The sequence below is a fragment of the Labeo rohita genome, chromosome 22, assembly GCF_022985175.1.
Source record: "Labeo rohita strain BAU-BD-2019 chromosome 22, IGBB_LRoh.1.0, whole genome shotgun sequence".
NCBI lineage: Eukaryota > Metazoa > Chordata > Actinopteri > Cypriniformes > Cyprinidae > Labeo > Labeo rohita.
In genome coordinates, this window is record NC_066890.1 from 26,607,209 (window position 1) to 26,623,762 (window position 16,554).

A 16,554-nucleotide genomic window follows, 5' to 3' on the forward strand; every position below is an offset into this window, starting at 1 on the left:
ATTTCACAAGAAAAATCTGTTTGTGGGCCAAATCTAGTCCAGTGAGAGCGAAAATGTTCCCTATAGAGACTGCATTCGTATTCAAGTTAAAGCTAAAAGTGACTTCTGTGCAAACACATTGATTTTGGTTTTTTGCCTGTGAAAATTTGGCGAAATAGGCCTAATGTGACAACACCTTTCCTCCTCTAAAACATTCTGCTGAAAAGCAAAAAAAAAAAAAACTTAGAAATCACACAAAATACTTAATATTCTTAATATGTACACATTTTGAATGTAGTTCGTCATTGTGTGTTATTCAAAAAGGTTTCCAACATTTTCCAAAATTATTTTTCTGTGGAACACAAAAGATCATTTGATTTTGTCATTAATTAAGGTCACATTTATTGTTGTGCAGAGAAATTTTACAGGCAAAATCTGTGAAATTTTGTGGGCGAAAGCAGTCCACTGAGAGCGAAGAAGTTCTCTATACAGATTTTTATAGATTTAAGTGATTTCTGTGCAAACGCTGTGCTTCACGCACTGATAAGGATTTTTTGCCTGTAAAATTTTGGCGAAATTGCCCTAATGTGACAATACTTTTTCTCCTCTTAAGCATTCTGCTGAAAAGCAAAAAAGAAAAAAAAAGATTGAGGAAAACTGAGAAATCACACAAAATACTTATTATTTACTAATTTTTATTGTGTGCAATTCATCAGTGTGCGTTATTTAAAAAGTTTTTTTTTTTTAAATATCTTGTGTGTTGAACATAAAAAGTCATTCGATTTTATAATTAATTAAGGTGCTTTGTGAAATTTTACAGGCAAAATCTGTAAAATTTTGTGGGTGAAATCCTGTACAGAGAGCGAAAAAGTTCCCTATACAGATTTTCTTTGCATTTAGTTAAGTTAAAAGTGACTTCTGTGCAAACGCTGTACTTTACGCACTGATAATGTTTTTTTTCCCTGTGAAATTTGGTGAAATATCCCTAATATGACAACACCTTTCCTCCTTTTAAGTATTCTGTTGAAAAGCAAGAAAAAAAGAGAGGAAAACTGAGAAATCACACAAAATACTTAATATTCCTTAACATTTACTCATTTTTATTGTGCGCAGTTCGTCAATGAGCATTATTTAAAAAGGTTTCCAAATTTTTCAAAATATTTTTGTGTTAAATTTAAAAATTATTATTATTATTATTTTCATTAATTGAGGTGCAGTCACATTTATCATTGTTCTGTGAAATTTTGCGGAAAAACTCCAGTCCAGTGATAGCGAAGAAGATCCTTATGCAGATTTCCTTTGTATTCAAGTTTAAGTTAAAAGTGACTTCTGTGTAAACGTTGTTTCACGCACTGATGGTGATTTTTTGCCTGTGAAATTCTGCCAAAATAGCCCTAATGTGACACCACCTTTCCTCCTCTTAAGCATTTTGCAAAAAAGAGAGAGGGAAACTGAGAAATCACACAAAATACTTAAGATTTACTTATTTTAACTGTGTGCAATACATCAGTGTGCATTATTTAAAAAGTTTTCCAACTTTTTTTCAAAATATTGTGTTATACATAAAAAGTAATTTAATTTTAGCGTTAATTAAGGTGATCATATTCATCATTGCTTTGTGAAATTTTACAGACAAAATCTGTAAAAGTTTGTGGGCGAAATCCAGTCCAGAGAGCAGAGAAGTTCCCTATACAGATTTCCTTCATATTCAAGTTCAAGTTGTTCTGTGCAAAAACTATTTGCAAAGATAACAATTTTTTTTCCTGTGAAATTTGGCAAAAATGCCCTAATGTGACAACACCTTTCCTTCTCTTAAGCATTCTGCTGAAAAGCAAAAAAAAAAAAAGCTAGAGGAAAACTGAGAAATCACCCAAAATACCTAAAATTTACTAATTTTTGTGTGCAGTTCATCAGTGTGCATTATTTAAAAAGGTTTCCTACTTTTTTAAAAAATATCTTGTGTGTTATACATAAAAAGTAATTTAATTTTCTCATTAATTAAGGTGCGGTCACATTTATTGTTGCTCTGTGAAATTTCACAAGAAAAATCTGTTTGTGGGCCAAATCTAGTCCAGTGAGAGCGAAAATGTTCCCTATAGAGACTGCATTCGTATTCAAGTTAAAGCTAAAAGTGACTTCTGTGCAAACACATTGATTTTGGTTTTTTGCCTGTGAAAATTTGGCGAAATAGGCCTAATGTGACAACACCTTTCCTCCTCTAAAACATTCTGCTGAAAAGCAAAAAAAAAAAAAACTTAGAAATCACACAAAATACTTAATATTCTTAATATGTACACATTTTGAATGTAGTTCGTCATTGTGTTATTCAAAAAGGTTTCCAACATTTTCCAAAATTATTTTTCTGTGGAACACAAAAGATCATTTGATTTTGTCATTAATTAAGGTCACATTTATTGTTGTGCAGAGAAATTTTACAGGCAAAATCTGTGAAATTTTGTGGGCGAAAGCAGTCCACTGAGAGCGAAGAAGTTCTCTATACAGATTTTTATAGATTTAAGTGATTTCTGTGCAAACGCTGTGCTTCACACACTGATAAGGATTTTTTGCCTGTGAAATTTTGCCGAAATTGCCCTAATGTGACAACACCTTTCCACCTCTTAAGCATTCTGCTGAAAAGCATAAAAAAGAGAGGGAAACTGAGAAATCACTTCATAATACTTGTACCCACTTTTTTCGTGTGCAATTTGCTATGCTACAAGCCCTTGCACCGCACGATTATTTATCCGGAGGCACGCACACCCAATAACACCGACTCATTTGAGCGCCGTCTTGTTCAAATCTGTTTTGGTTTAGCTGAAGCCGAGCCGACAGCCGCAGCGTATCAACTGTGAGAGGTCTCGTCTCCTCTGGGCCGCCTTTCCGAGCTCCTGGCCTGACAGTTCACGCCACAATTGCCTTATCAAAGACATCAGTGTTATGGAAACATACATCTCGTTACATTAGCTTTGAAGAAATCACTCGCTCACTGATGAAATATGCAAAAAATATGAAAGGTGGTGCTGGGAAGGGGGGGTTGACATGACAGCCCATCGCCAGAGGCGCACTTGTTAGAAATGTACACTCCCGAACAAAGCGCTAAGCAGGTTTCACAAGCCATTTAAAACCCTGAGCGCGAGCCATGGGTGAAGTCACGTGATCCATCTTAAATAGTGTGTGTGCATGAGCCTGTACGAGTGTGAACGTGAGAGACGGCGAGATGCCTATCCAGACAGCATTTCGGGGGATCAGAGATGCTTTCGAACGCCCAAAATGTAGGGTTTTGACAGACTGAGAACTCGGAATAACTCACCTTTTGTGTTATCTTGTCCTTCATGTCGCGTATTTTCCGTTTCGCATGATCTTTGGCCTTTCAAAAGAGAAGATTTGAGAAAATCAAACTGTAGCAACAATGAAATGCTTAAAAAAAGGGAAAAATCTATCATGTTAAAGGGATGGTTCACCCTCATGTAATTTCAAACTGTTTCTTTTATTGAACATAATTTAAGATATTTTGAGAAATGTCTGTGTATTTTCCATACAATTAAAGTCAATGGGCTCCAAGGTTTTTTGGTTCCCAGTGTTCTTCAAAATATCTAATATAATATAAGATAAGACAAGACGATGGCAGAAGAAACAAATGCAAAAGCACCTGCTTGGCTATATTTTGGATTTTCAAAAGCCTGCTGACTTTTGCTGTTTATCTAAGGTGATTTTGGACTTTTTAAAACATTTGTTTCTTATTTATTTGGTTCCACTGTGTTTGCTGCTTTTTTACTTTATTTGAACTTTGTGTATTTTATTTATTTTATTTTACATCAAGGTGTATGCCGTGCCTCCTAGCTTTCTTACTGATTTTGCTAATAAATGTTCTATGTATCTTATTTATTTGGTTCCACAGTGTTTGCTGATTTTCAGTTTTGTATACCTTTTTAAACTTTGTGTAGCCTAAGTAATTTGTTATTTCATATTAGCCATATAGCATGATGTATTTTTATTGAATGGACAGGGAATTGACGCTAATTTGAAAGTAAAAGTAAAAAGTAAAATTGTGTAAAAAGTAAAAGTAAAAAGTAAAAAAGTGAAGGAAAGCGAAGAAAAGAGGGAAAACTCAAACAACTGCTTGACGCCTGATTTGAAAGTGAAAGTAAAACACGCATGGCATTTTTACAAGCTATTAAAAAGCGAAGGAAAGCGAGGAAAAGGGAAAACAAAGAATTGCTTGACACCTAATTTGAAAGTGAAAGTAAAATGAACAGTGCTTTTACAAGCTAAATAAAACAGAAGGAATGTGAGGAAAAGAGGGAAAACTCAAACAAACAACTGCTTGACGCCTAATTTGAACGTGAAAGTAAAATGTGCACAGCACTTTTACAAGCTATTCAAAAGCGAAGTAAAGCAAGGAAAAGAGGGAAAACTCAAACAAACAATTGCTTGACGCCTAATTTGAACGTGAAAGTAAAATGTGCACAGTGCTTTTACAATCTATTTAAAAGTGAAGGAAAGCGAGGAAAAAAGGGTAAACTTGAACAATTCCTTGACACCTAATTTGAAAGTAAAAGTAAAATGCACACAGCGCTTTTACAAGCTATTCAAAAGTGAAGTAAAGCAAGGAAAAGAGGGAAAACTCAAACAATTGCTTAACGCCTAATTTGAAAGTGAAAGTAAAATGTGCCCAGCACTTTTACAAGCTATTTAAAAGAGAAGGAAAGCAAGGAAAAGAGGGAAAACTCAAACACACTAACCTGTTTTGGGCTTATTTTTAAACTAAAATAAATGTTTTTGTTATTACACAGAGTAAAGTGGCAAAAAAGGTACTGTTGTGTACTGGCACTGAATTTCAGGTACAATACTGGTTAAAATGTTGATGTTAGGGTGCACAACCCTAAATTTCACCTTAAGTTAGTCGCGCAAATTCACTGTGTTGAACAACAGAAAGCTTGATTGTTTAAAAAGAGTCATTTAACTAATCTAATAAACAGTTATTCTTTGGTGAAAATTTGATTGAATATTATCAAAATTTGGACTAAATTTCGCTAATGTGACCACACAACTACGCTGCACTTAATCAACTTCAACTCTTTCCCCACCAGTGTTTTTTATAACTGCCAGTTGCCAACATAATTTTTGATAATTCTCACAGAATTTGAGAAAATCTGAGTTTCCGTAAAATACTACTTCCAGATCAGATTCTGAACGATTATCAAAACATAGATGGAGTTGATCGGTTCCATCCATTCTGATCACTTGTTTCTGCTGCTTCTTCGCTGTGTTTTGATCCAGATGTTCAAAACTCTTTGTAATAGCGTACACAATGTGTAATAGCGTACACAAACACCAGATTTCGGGAAAAAAAGTTTTACGCTAGCTTAAGGTGGTTTTTGACTTGTGTGAAAAAGCGTTAATGTGAATAACGGAAGATGGAAACATATTTACCGAATTAATTCTTCCACGCGCATCAAAAAAGTCTGACTTTGAGCAATGGGACGGCACAACTTGACTAAGCAGTGGACCGATCTTGTCGCACAGCATCTGAAATGCCTAAGCAAAGTCTGTCGTCAAATTATTGATGTTTAGTGCCAGTTTATCAGGAAGTGACGATTTTGTTCTCCTTAACACCAAAATGTTTTCACAAATGAATTCGCAAATGTTTCCTGCAATATTCCAATTCTGCGCACAAGTTAAATTCACAAATTTGGATGGAAACCCAGTTACTGGCTGGGAAGGGTTGTCTCATAAATTACAGAAATTTCCATCAATGGTGAGGAAAGCGTTAAATAATTCAAATCATATTGTAAGTTCTTGACGACAGCATGCAAGAGTTGGTGAATTGCTAAACATAGTCCACTTCTTCCACATTCTGCACTGATTTTAAGGAAAAACCTGTTTAATAATCTAAAAACCATTACATATTCCAAATAGTACATTTACCAACATTTCCAAATTGACCTAAGACGCAAAATCCTGATTAATGCAGGCACGTGCACGATGTTGGACACAGATTTCTTGTTACCAGAATACTTGTTAATCAGGTTATTGCACCACATATGAAAGAAACTGAGTTTTGGAATGACATGAGGGAGAATAAAGCAACATTCTGTAATCCCACATCTGCTTATAGCAAATATATCGTTTTATTTTTCTGTTTTCTGAACACGCTTTCCACTGTGAACTTACCATCTGAAAGTTTTTCACAACTGGTTTTGCCCTCTGCCGCTGCGGAGAAGAGGACATATTAATTTCCAGAGAACATGCCAGCATTTTCCGTAAGAGTTTTGCTGAATACATCTCACATAAAATAAACACACATTTACTGTCACAAATCATTAACGGCTGAATAAACACCTTGTTCCTCAAGTCAAAACGTTTGTTTTGCCCCACAGCAATGAGAAACACCTTTGCCACTAAAACAAACTATTAAACAGGTCTGGTCCCTTTACACGAGTGTGGCACCAGAGAGAGTGACGCTCATAGCATCGAATGCAATGTTCTTGTCTGATTTCATCTCGGTCTTTACCAGATGACTGCTGCAAGGCTAACACGCTAAACCTCTGAAATGCGGCGAATGCTGCCGAGTTTACATCCCAAAGCCTTGACCGACATGATGGCGCGGCGGCCCTTTCTTATGGATTTGTGTCAGTCAAAGGATGTGAACTTTACACAAAACCTTTTGAAAAAGGCACTCCAGAGAACTAATTCGGCTCCGGTTGACGGATAGAAGGGAGGGAGAGAACGCAAAGAGACAGTCGAAAAGAAAACAGGCACGAGAGACAGCGCGGAGAGAGGTGAGAGGAAGACAGCAGAGGGAAGGAGAGAAGAAAAGAGGGCTTTTCTTTTGTTCAATCTATCGAGTAATGGCTGTGTTTCCTGCCAGAAGTCTCGTGTCATCTCCGATGACTGGCTGTCACATCATATCAAGCCTGTCTCAACATCTTAACTGTCCCACGCCACAGTTTTCACCATCTTCCCTGGCATCGCATCTTCGCTTTCAAGCGATTCGCTCAACTGGATATGTTTCATCACCTCATAACTAAGAGGAAATTATAACAGCGCTCAGCTGCTTTGGGCTTAATTATTCAGCCGAAATTAACATTAAGATTATGAGCAGAAAATCGAATAATTGTCTGCTGCTTACCATCTTGGTGTGAATCCACTGCTGATAAGACCTCGAATTACCTAAAAAAAACAGTGCCGCATGGGAGTGTTAATATTAAATTCAGAATGAAATATTATTCAGAAAAAATACATGAGATTATATGTGACCCTGGACCACAAACCAGTCTTAAGTAGCAAGGGTATATTTGTAGCAATAGCCAAAAATACATTGCATAGGACAAAATTCAATTTTTTTTTATTACAAAAATCATTGATGTTAAGTAAAGATGATGTTCCATAAAGATTTTTTGTAAATGTCCTACCATAAATTTATCAAAACTTAATTTTTTAATAAGTAACACGCACTGCTACAAACTTTATTTGGACAACTTAACTTTTAAAAGTTGTCCAAATGAAGTTCTTATCAGTGCATATTACTTTTCTCAATATTTTGATTTTCAAGATTTTCTCAATATTTTGATTTTGCACCCCCAGATTCCAGAATGTCAAATAGTTGTATCTCAGCCAAATATTGTCCTATCCTAACAAATCATACATCATTGGAAACTTATTTACTCAGATTTCATGATTTTCAAATTGACCTTACGACTGGTTTTGGTCACAATTCTGAAATATAGATGGTATAATTAACATTATGCCACACGTGCTGTCGATAGAACCCATAATATTCTTGTATAATACACATATATATAATGTATAATATACAGTATACAATACATACACACACACACACACACACATTTATTTATCTATTTTTTTTAAATGAAGGATCCGTTAAACTGATTAAAAGTGACAGTAAAACAGTGGTACAAAATATGTCTATTTCCAAAATGTTATAGTTTGAACTGTCTATTACTTAAGCAATCCTGAAATGAAAATAGTAAGCTTTTTTTAGCACCAAATTAGCATAAGAATAAAAGGATCATCTGACAAAGTAGTCCAAAATGCAGCTTTACAATCACATTTCTGAATTACATTTTAGAATATATTCGAAAGTTATTTTACATAGTAATAATAATTTCACAATACTACTATTTTTACTGTATTTTTGATCATAATATTTTATTAATGTTTGTCGTAACAAATGTCACCGTATGTATACTCAAAAATACAGTATATTTCATTTTTTATTATAATTCATAGTGCCACAAATGATAAATAACCTTTGACACATCTGACACTTTTTAAATAAATAAAATAAAAACAAATCTAAGACTTTGTCAACCAGCTCCTTTGTTTACTAAAAAACTATTACATAACAAATTTGAAATTAAAATCTCTTATGGAGCTTTTTTTTTTTTTTTTTTTTTTTTTTTCATTTTAGAGCTTTACAACTAGTTAATTCTACTTTATCTGTATGGAAAGGAGTAGTCTCGACCTTTTTTATTATTCCTCATTTTTGTATTCCACAGAAGAAAGCCAGAAAATTAGTAAATAATGCAGAATTTCATTTTTGGCTATTTTTATTAAAGGGTTAGTTTTCCCAAAAATGAAAATTCTGTCTTTAATTACTCACCCTCATGCCGTTCCAAACCCGTAAGACCTTTGTTCATCTTCAGAACACAAATTAACATTTTTGATGAAATCTGAGAGCTTTCTGACCCTGCATAGACAGCAACTAACTGCTGTGGTACTCTTGCAAACACACATCAAAAAAAGAATTGTTAGACAAAGTCATTTTTTTGTTTTCTTTGCACACAAGTATTCTCGTAGCTTTATAATATTAAGGTTGAACCGATGTCACATGGACTATTTTAACGATGTCCTTACTACCTTTCAGGGCCTTGAAAGTTATAGTTGCTGTCTATGCAGGGTCAGAAAGCTCTCGGATTTCATTAAAAATATCTTTATTTGTGCTCTGAAGATGAATGAAGGTCTTACTTGTTTAGAACGACATGAGGGTGAGTAATAAATGACAGAATTTTCATTTTATTGTAGTTACTGTTTCCTGAGAGTAAAAGTCATACAAGTGTGTTTTCACTCATTGAAAGATGAAGAGGTGGCACTCACTTCTACAGAAGCCCCCCTCTGTGATCTCCTCTTCATAGACGTCTCTAAAGCCCCTTCCTGCGTTTAATTTGGCCAGTCTGCCTTCAATGAACTGCCGCCATAAATTAAAGTATCACAGGTTATTAAGGAAGAAGGGGGATGGAGAACAACACCAAAACAATTCCATCTAGACTGCTCCAGACGTGGTCACTGTGTGTAATTTACATCAGGTGATGGATTAACATGGCAAAGGAAAATGTTGTGTGAGCAATGCCTTTTGGGAAGTTTAATTTCCTCTCTTGTCACAGAGACAACATAAAAGGGATCTAATAAATATGCCAATTAAAAGTGGGCCTATGGCGTTTTATTTTCAAAAGTATGAAAAACTAAATATACAAAAATACATATTTTCTAAAAATGTATATATATATATTTTTCTGAACTAAATATGTTTGTAGCACAGAATGGTGACATGTCAACATTTAATACTGAAAGGGTAAGGGGTTTTACTTTAAGTGGAGCAATAGTGATGCTCACTGTAGTGAACATCACTAACAAACCACTTTTTGAAAACATTCATTTAATAGGCCCACTGTAGCAACGCTGGGCCAGAACAGGTCTCAGGTGTCCCAGTAACAGGGTAAGGACATCTCTAGGGCTCAGCACTTTTCATTGGACTCTGCTACAGGGTAACTTCATTACAATCTTTTTAATGAGTGATGAGACCACAGGGTTCAGCCTCAGCCACCCTACAGCCCAATTAGAGCACATGATCAGGTCAAATTAACACCTATCCGAAACATCATCCTTCAGTATCTGGTTACAGACACACTTTCGTTCCATTAATTGGACACTGCTTCTACCTATCTGCTTGTTTGGGGGACATTTAAAGACGGGTATCTAAGAACAAACACTTGAAGGAGTTAGTGTCGTTTTTTTACTAAAACAGTGCTTTTTTATGTTATATTAATGTAGAAAAAAACGTTTTAAGATGGTATGTTCAGGGTAACTGCATTGTAAACAATGCTGGGTAGATAACTTCCGAATTGTAATCCGTTACTGATTCCAAATTACATGGCAAAAATTGTAGCTAGTAAAGTAATCTATTACATCACACATTTTAGGTAATATAATAAGATTACTTTTTTTTATTAGGCTTTGAGATTACGTTTACCTAACTTGTTTATCACATAAATTTACATAGGACAATCTTGTACCATTAAAATAAAAAAAAAACAAATTGCAGTGTCATGAAAAATCATTATTGTAGACTACTGCTCATCTAATAATAATTATTATAAACTAAACGAAATACTTCTGATTGGCCCGTTTTCAGTGCTGACTAATCGAAATAATTCTGATTGGCCCGTTTTCAGCGCTGACTAATCTAAGCGCATTTTCACCTCTTATTGGTGTGTTTTCAGCTCTGATTAATCTAAGTGCTTTTGATTCGACGCGTTTTCAGCGTTGATAATCGGACTAATTTAAGCTTTTCTGATTTTCGCCTCTGATTGGTGCATTTTCAATGCTGACTAATCTAAGCACCTCTGATTGGTCTGTTTTCAGTGCTGACTAATCTAAGCATCTCTGATTGGTGCGTTTTCAGCATTGATTAATCGAAGCACCTCTGATTGGTCTTTTTACAGAGGTAACTAATCAAAACACTTTTGATTGGCCTGTTTTCAGTGTTGACTAATCTAAGCATCTCTGATTGGCCTTTTTCAGAGCTGACTAAACGAAATAATTCTGATTGGCCCGTTTTCAGGGCTGACTAATCTAAGCGTCTCTGATTGGTGCGTTTTCAGCATTGATTAATTGAAGCGCCTCTGATTGGTCTTTTTACAGAGCTAACTAATCAAAACACTTTTGATTGGCCTGTTTTCAGTGTTGACTAATCTAAGCGCCTCTGATTGGCCCGTTTTCAGAGCTGACTAATCTAAACGCCTCTGATTGGCCTTTTTCAGAGCTGACTAATTGAAACACTTCTGATTGGCCTGTTTTCAGTGCTGACTAATTCACTTCTGATTGGCCTGTTTTCAGTGCTGACTAAGTGCCTCTGATTGGTGTGTTTCTGGTGCTGACTAATCCAAGCGCCTCTGATCGGCCCATTTTCAGCACTAACTAATCTAAGCGCCTCGGATTGGCCCATTTTCAGTGCTGACTAATCCAAGCGCCTCTGATTGGCCTGCTTTCAGTGCTCATTAATCTAAGCGCCTCTGATTGGCCTGTTTTCAGCACTAACTAATCGAACCGCCTCTGATTGGCCCATTTTCAGTGCTGACTAATCCAAGCGCCTCGGATTGGCTTGTTTTCAGTGCTGACTAAACGAAATACTTCTGATTGGCCCGTTTTCAGTGCTGACTAATCTAAGCGCCTCTGATTGGCCTGCTTTCAGTGCTCATTAATCTAAGCGCCTCTGATTGGCCTGTTTTCAGCACTAACTAATCGAACCGCCTCTGATTGGCCTTTTTCAGAGCTGACTAAACGAAATACTTCTGATTGGCCCGTTTTCAGTGCTGACTAATCTAAGTGTCTCTGATTGGCCCGTTTTCAGCACTAACTAATCTAAGCGTCTCTGATTGGTGCATTTTCGTCTTTGATTTTAGCATTTTTAGCTCTGACTAATCTAAGTGCTTCTGATTCGATGCGTTTTCAGCTTTGACAATCTGACTAATTTAAGCTCTTCTGATTGGCATGTTTCGTCTCTGATTGGTCCATTTTCAGTGCTGACTAATCTAAGTGCCTCTGATTGGTGCATTTTTGCCTTTGATTGGCATGTTTTCAGTACTGAATAATCTAAACACCTCTGCCTGCCGAATTATCTAAGTGCCTCTGATTGGTCCATTTTCACTTCTGTATTTTTGCCATTAATTTTCGAAACCCTGATTCCAACCATATTATTATGTAACCTTACATGTTACACCCCAAATAATAAGGACTCATAGTAACACATCAGAGTCCCAAAAAATAGGGTCGCGAAATGGGGTCCACCGAAGTCAAAGCACATTTCTGCCACTTCTTATATAATGTGTAATGAAAGCTTTGTGATGTTCACATTTTATTACGACATGAACAAAATGCAGCATCGCTAGCTGGGGAAAGGTTTCCAAGCAACTAAATTTGCTGAACGCAACTACACCGCATTGAAAAAAACAAAAGCGCTGCATCTGAACGTGTCGAGGGGGTAGTGATGAGAGTCTGGAGGAAGAACCGGTTAACCGGACCAGTGCAGACAGGGAAATGGGGAGATGCCAGAGCGCTTCGAGCTCTCTCTTGTTGGCAGGGTGATAGTGAGTTAGCATCAGGCGCTGGAAGACGTGGAAGGGGGGGAGTTAGGAGACAGAAAGCAGGTCGTCGTTGACAGACTTCCCCCGCAATCTCTTGGCAGGCAGCCTCTACTCGTTTCTAGGCAGGGCTGGCCTCCAAGCGGATGTGGTTCATGGTCAGAACGGGGCACAGCGGTGCTGGCCTTTTGCAGTACGGCCAAGTTGGAGATAAGGCCTCTCCCGGAGCTACTGCACGGGCGGGAGGTGGAGATGTCTTTGAACTGCTGGTCACTATCTGGGTTTTGGAGGGAACGTTAGGCGGATGGTGCATCAAGACGGAGATGTGATTAAATGCGCAACTGTTCATTCCGGGTATAAATTAAGACTTTCGCGGAGGGGGAAGGAAAGAGACTCAATATCATAACTATAAATAGAGCTGTAGGGAGCATGTAAGTAAGATTCCCTATGAGTTACTGTGCAATATGTTGAAGGCGTATCTATACAAAAAAAAAAATTACACACTTGTCAACTAAAAGCCTAAAAGAGGAACATTGCAAATGTGGTTTTGAGTAATTTATGGTTGAGGCGGAAAACCGCTTCCGCTCGTTTCCACTCTACCTGCTTGAAGAGTTGCAGGTTCACGGCCATCTCAAGGAAACTTCTCATGGTGCTGGAGCGGTGCGCCACGAAGCTCTTCTCGCAGAAGGTGATTGGCTCTCCCTGGGGATGAGAAACTTGCTTTAATGACTATAGACAATGCGCTACTGGCTAAAACGGCTGCAAACGGCGCTGCTTCATCCGAGACTCGCAGACAGATGTTTTGTTTGACTGCGCTCGCTTGTTTATCATCATCACCCGTTGCAATCAATTACATCATTTCAATTTCTCCCCGAGTCGCATGAACGGAATACAAAAAAAAAAAAAATAGTTGCCAGGAGAGAACTAAGACTTGTTGGGAGCCCACACTTCATCTGCATGCGTCAATGGGAGAAGATATGAGATCCTGTGGGCTTGTGGGGTTGAAAACAGATTTCAGTGCGAATTGTTTATAAATTTACTTTATTGTCATTTTGAAAGTGACTAAGAATGGTTTAAAGAATTATTTTTACAGAAATTTGTTCTTTTTGGATCTATGTATCTATCTATAAAGTTATATAAATTGTACAGCACTGACACAGTGAATGTGGCAGTGAATGCAAGTTTTGAATGCAAGAATGGTTTTGAGAACAATTCATTTTGGCTGTGTATGCAAAACTTTTCCTACTGTATTGCATTGCTCTACTGAATGCAATTATAAATGCAAGAATGATTTTAACATTTTTTCTCAGAAATTTGTTCAGTTTTTTTTTTCCTCTGTACTTTTTAGTAAAACAATAAATATAAAAACAGGACTGTACTGTCGCATTGAATGCAACTGAAGAATGGTTTTAAGAATAATCTTCACAGAACTTTGTTCGTCATTTCTATACAAACGGGTCGTAAAACTTTTCCTAGGCAAGTTGTACTGCATTGTCACATTGAATTGCATGCGACTATTTATGCAAGTATAGTTTTACAAACAATTTTCATTTATCTAATAATGATTTTAATAATTTTTCACCAAAAAAAAATGTTTCTGTATAAACTGTTAGAAAAACTATTTCTAAACAAATTGAATAAAATTGTCAGACTGAATTGCATGTGACTATTTATGCAATTATAGATTGATTTTTTTTTAAATTGTGTCTATGAATGGTTTTAATAATAATTAAAAAAAAAAACAAACAACCAAAACAAACCCCCCCAAAAAAACGGTTGTTTCTATAAAAACTGTTTGCAACACTATTTCTAATCACGTTGCCTGAGACTATTTATGCAAGTATAGTTTTACGTGCAATTTTCAATTAAATTTTGCTTGTTTGTTTCTACGTAAACTATTTGCAAATCATTTCTATATAAATTGTTGCATTAAATTTAGTGTGTCCACTTATGTAAGAAAGTTTTCTAGAAATAATTTAAGGAAAATTGTGCTGCTGTTTCTTTGTAAATCACAATTCGTAAAACTATTCCTACATAAATCGCATTTTGACTATTTTAGCGAAGAATACTTTTCCAAAAACAATTTTAACAATTGTTTGCATGTTTCTATGTAAATAGACTGTAAAATAATTGAGCCTTGTTCATGAAACACGTAAACTTTCATTAAAAAAAAATTATGAAAATAATTTAATAAAATAACCAATTGAAGGCACTCAATTTTAATGCACCGCCATAATAATACTTTACAAGTTTACAAATATTATTTACATAATAATATTTTTAACCATCAAATCTGATGTTCACAAAGCGTTTGTGAATCTGGAGATGAGTTTGTGTTGTTTTATGCATAAAATTACTTCATATTAAGTTTCATGAATGAGTCCCATTTTTACACATGTTGTTGTATTTAAATGAATTCTTTAAATGCCATTTTTTAAATAAATTTACTTTTCACTTTTAATTTTCACAGAAACTTAACATGCTTATGTGAATCATTCAAAAACCATTCCTACTTACAGTGGATTATCACACTGAATTACGTGAACTATTTCTAAAACTATATCTAATCAAATGGTTTTAATTGTCACATTGAATTGCATGCAAATATTTATGTTTTACAAACAATTTTCATTTATCTACGAATGATTTTAATAATTTGCACAAAAAAGGCTGTTTCTGTATAAACGGTTCACAAAACTATTTTTAATTTTTAAATCGCATTAAATTACCACATTGAATTGCATGTGGCTATTTATGCAAGTATAGTTGTAAAAAAAAATAATTTTGAATGGTTTTAATTTTTCACTGAAGTAAAAAAACGGTTGTTTCTGTATAAACTGTTCACAAAACTATTTCTAATCAAGCTGTATTAAATTGTCACATCAAACTGTATGCGACTATTTATGCAAGTATAATAGAAACAATATTCATTTATCTAAGAAGGGTTTTAATATGTTTTCACAGAAAAAAAAAAAAACAGCTGTTTCTGTATAAACTGACTGCAGAACTATTTTTAAGCAAGTTGCCTCAAATTGCTGCATTGAATTGCATGTGACTATTTAAGTATAGTTTTACAACAAAAAAAAAAAAGTCTACGAATGGTTTTAATAATTAAAAAATAAGTTTGCTTCCGTATAAACTGTTTGCAAAACTATTTCTAATCAAGCTGTATTAAACTGTCACACTGAACTGCATGTGACTATCTATGCAAGTGTAGTTTTACAAACAATTTTCATTTATCTAAGAATTGTTTCAATAATTTTCCACAGGAAAAAAATAAACAGTTGTTTCTGTATAAACTGCGAAAATATTTCTAATCAAGCTGATCAAACTGCATGCGACTATTTATGCCAGTATAGTTTTATGAACAATTTTAATTTATCTAAGAACGGTTTTAATAATTTTCCACAGAAAAAAAGGCTGTTTCTGTATAAACTGTTTGCAAAACTATTTCTAATCAAGTCGTATTAAATTGTTGCATTGAACTGCATCCGACTATTTATGCAAGTATAGTTTTACGAACAATTTTCAAATAACAACTTCGTATATTATTTGTAAATCATTCTTTTATAAATTGTTGCATTAAACTGAGTGTGACCACTTATGTAAGACTGTTTTCTAGAAATAATTTAAGAAATTTGTTTATTTGTAAATCACAATTTGTAAAACTATTCCTACATAAATCACATTTTGAATATTTTAACGAAGAAATTTTTTTAAAACAATTTTAACAATTGTTTGCCTGTTTCTATGTAAATCGACTGTAAAATCATTGGGCCTCATTCATGAAACACAAACTTTCATATTTTTTTTTTTTTAATGAAAATATTCATAATTTCAATATGTTAGTTGGTATGCAAGAAATCTACACCTTCTCCCTACCACGTGTAAATAGCGCGTAAAACATTGTGTCTTTTTGTTTTTTTGTGAAAACTGATGACACTCAATTTTAATGCACTGTCATAATAATATTTTACACGCTTACAAATATTATTTGCATAATATTATACAAGTTTAACTGTCAAATCTGATGTTTATGAAGCATTTGTGAATCCAAAGATGAGTTTGGGTTGTTTTATGCACAGAATGACTATATATTTACCCAAGTTTCATGAATGAGTCCCATTTTAACACATGTTGTTGTATTTAAATGAATTATTTAAATACCATTTTTTAAATAAATTTACTA

At 34.9% G+C, this 16,554-nt stretch overlaps 1 protein-coding gene across 2 annotated transcripts in view; it reads right to left on the reverse strand.

The window, feature by feature from the left end:
• The window catches only part of dennd1b (DENN/MADD domain containing 1B), a 147,225-nt gene that overhangs the window by 20,691 nt on the left and 109,980 nt on the right, over positions 1-16,554 (reverse strand). For both annotated transcript variants that reach the window (XM_051094710.1, XM_051094711.1), the window contains 5 exons: positions 12,966-13,067; positions 9,103-9,193; positions 7,112-7,152; positions 6,154-6,192; positions 3,290-3,346 (listed from right to left, as the gene is read on the reverse strand). In XM_051094710.1, the coding sequence (XP_050950667.1) occupies positions 3,290-3,346; positions 6,154-6,192; positions 7,112-7,152; positions 9,103-9,193; positions 12,966-13,067 (330 nt within the window). The remainder of the gene's footprint in view (positions 1-3,289; positions 3,347-6,153; positions 6,193-7,111; positions 7,153-9,102; positions 9,194-12,965; positions 13,068-16,554) is intronic.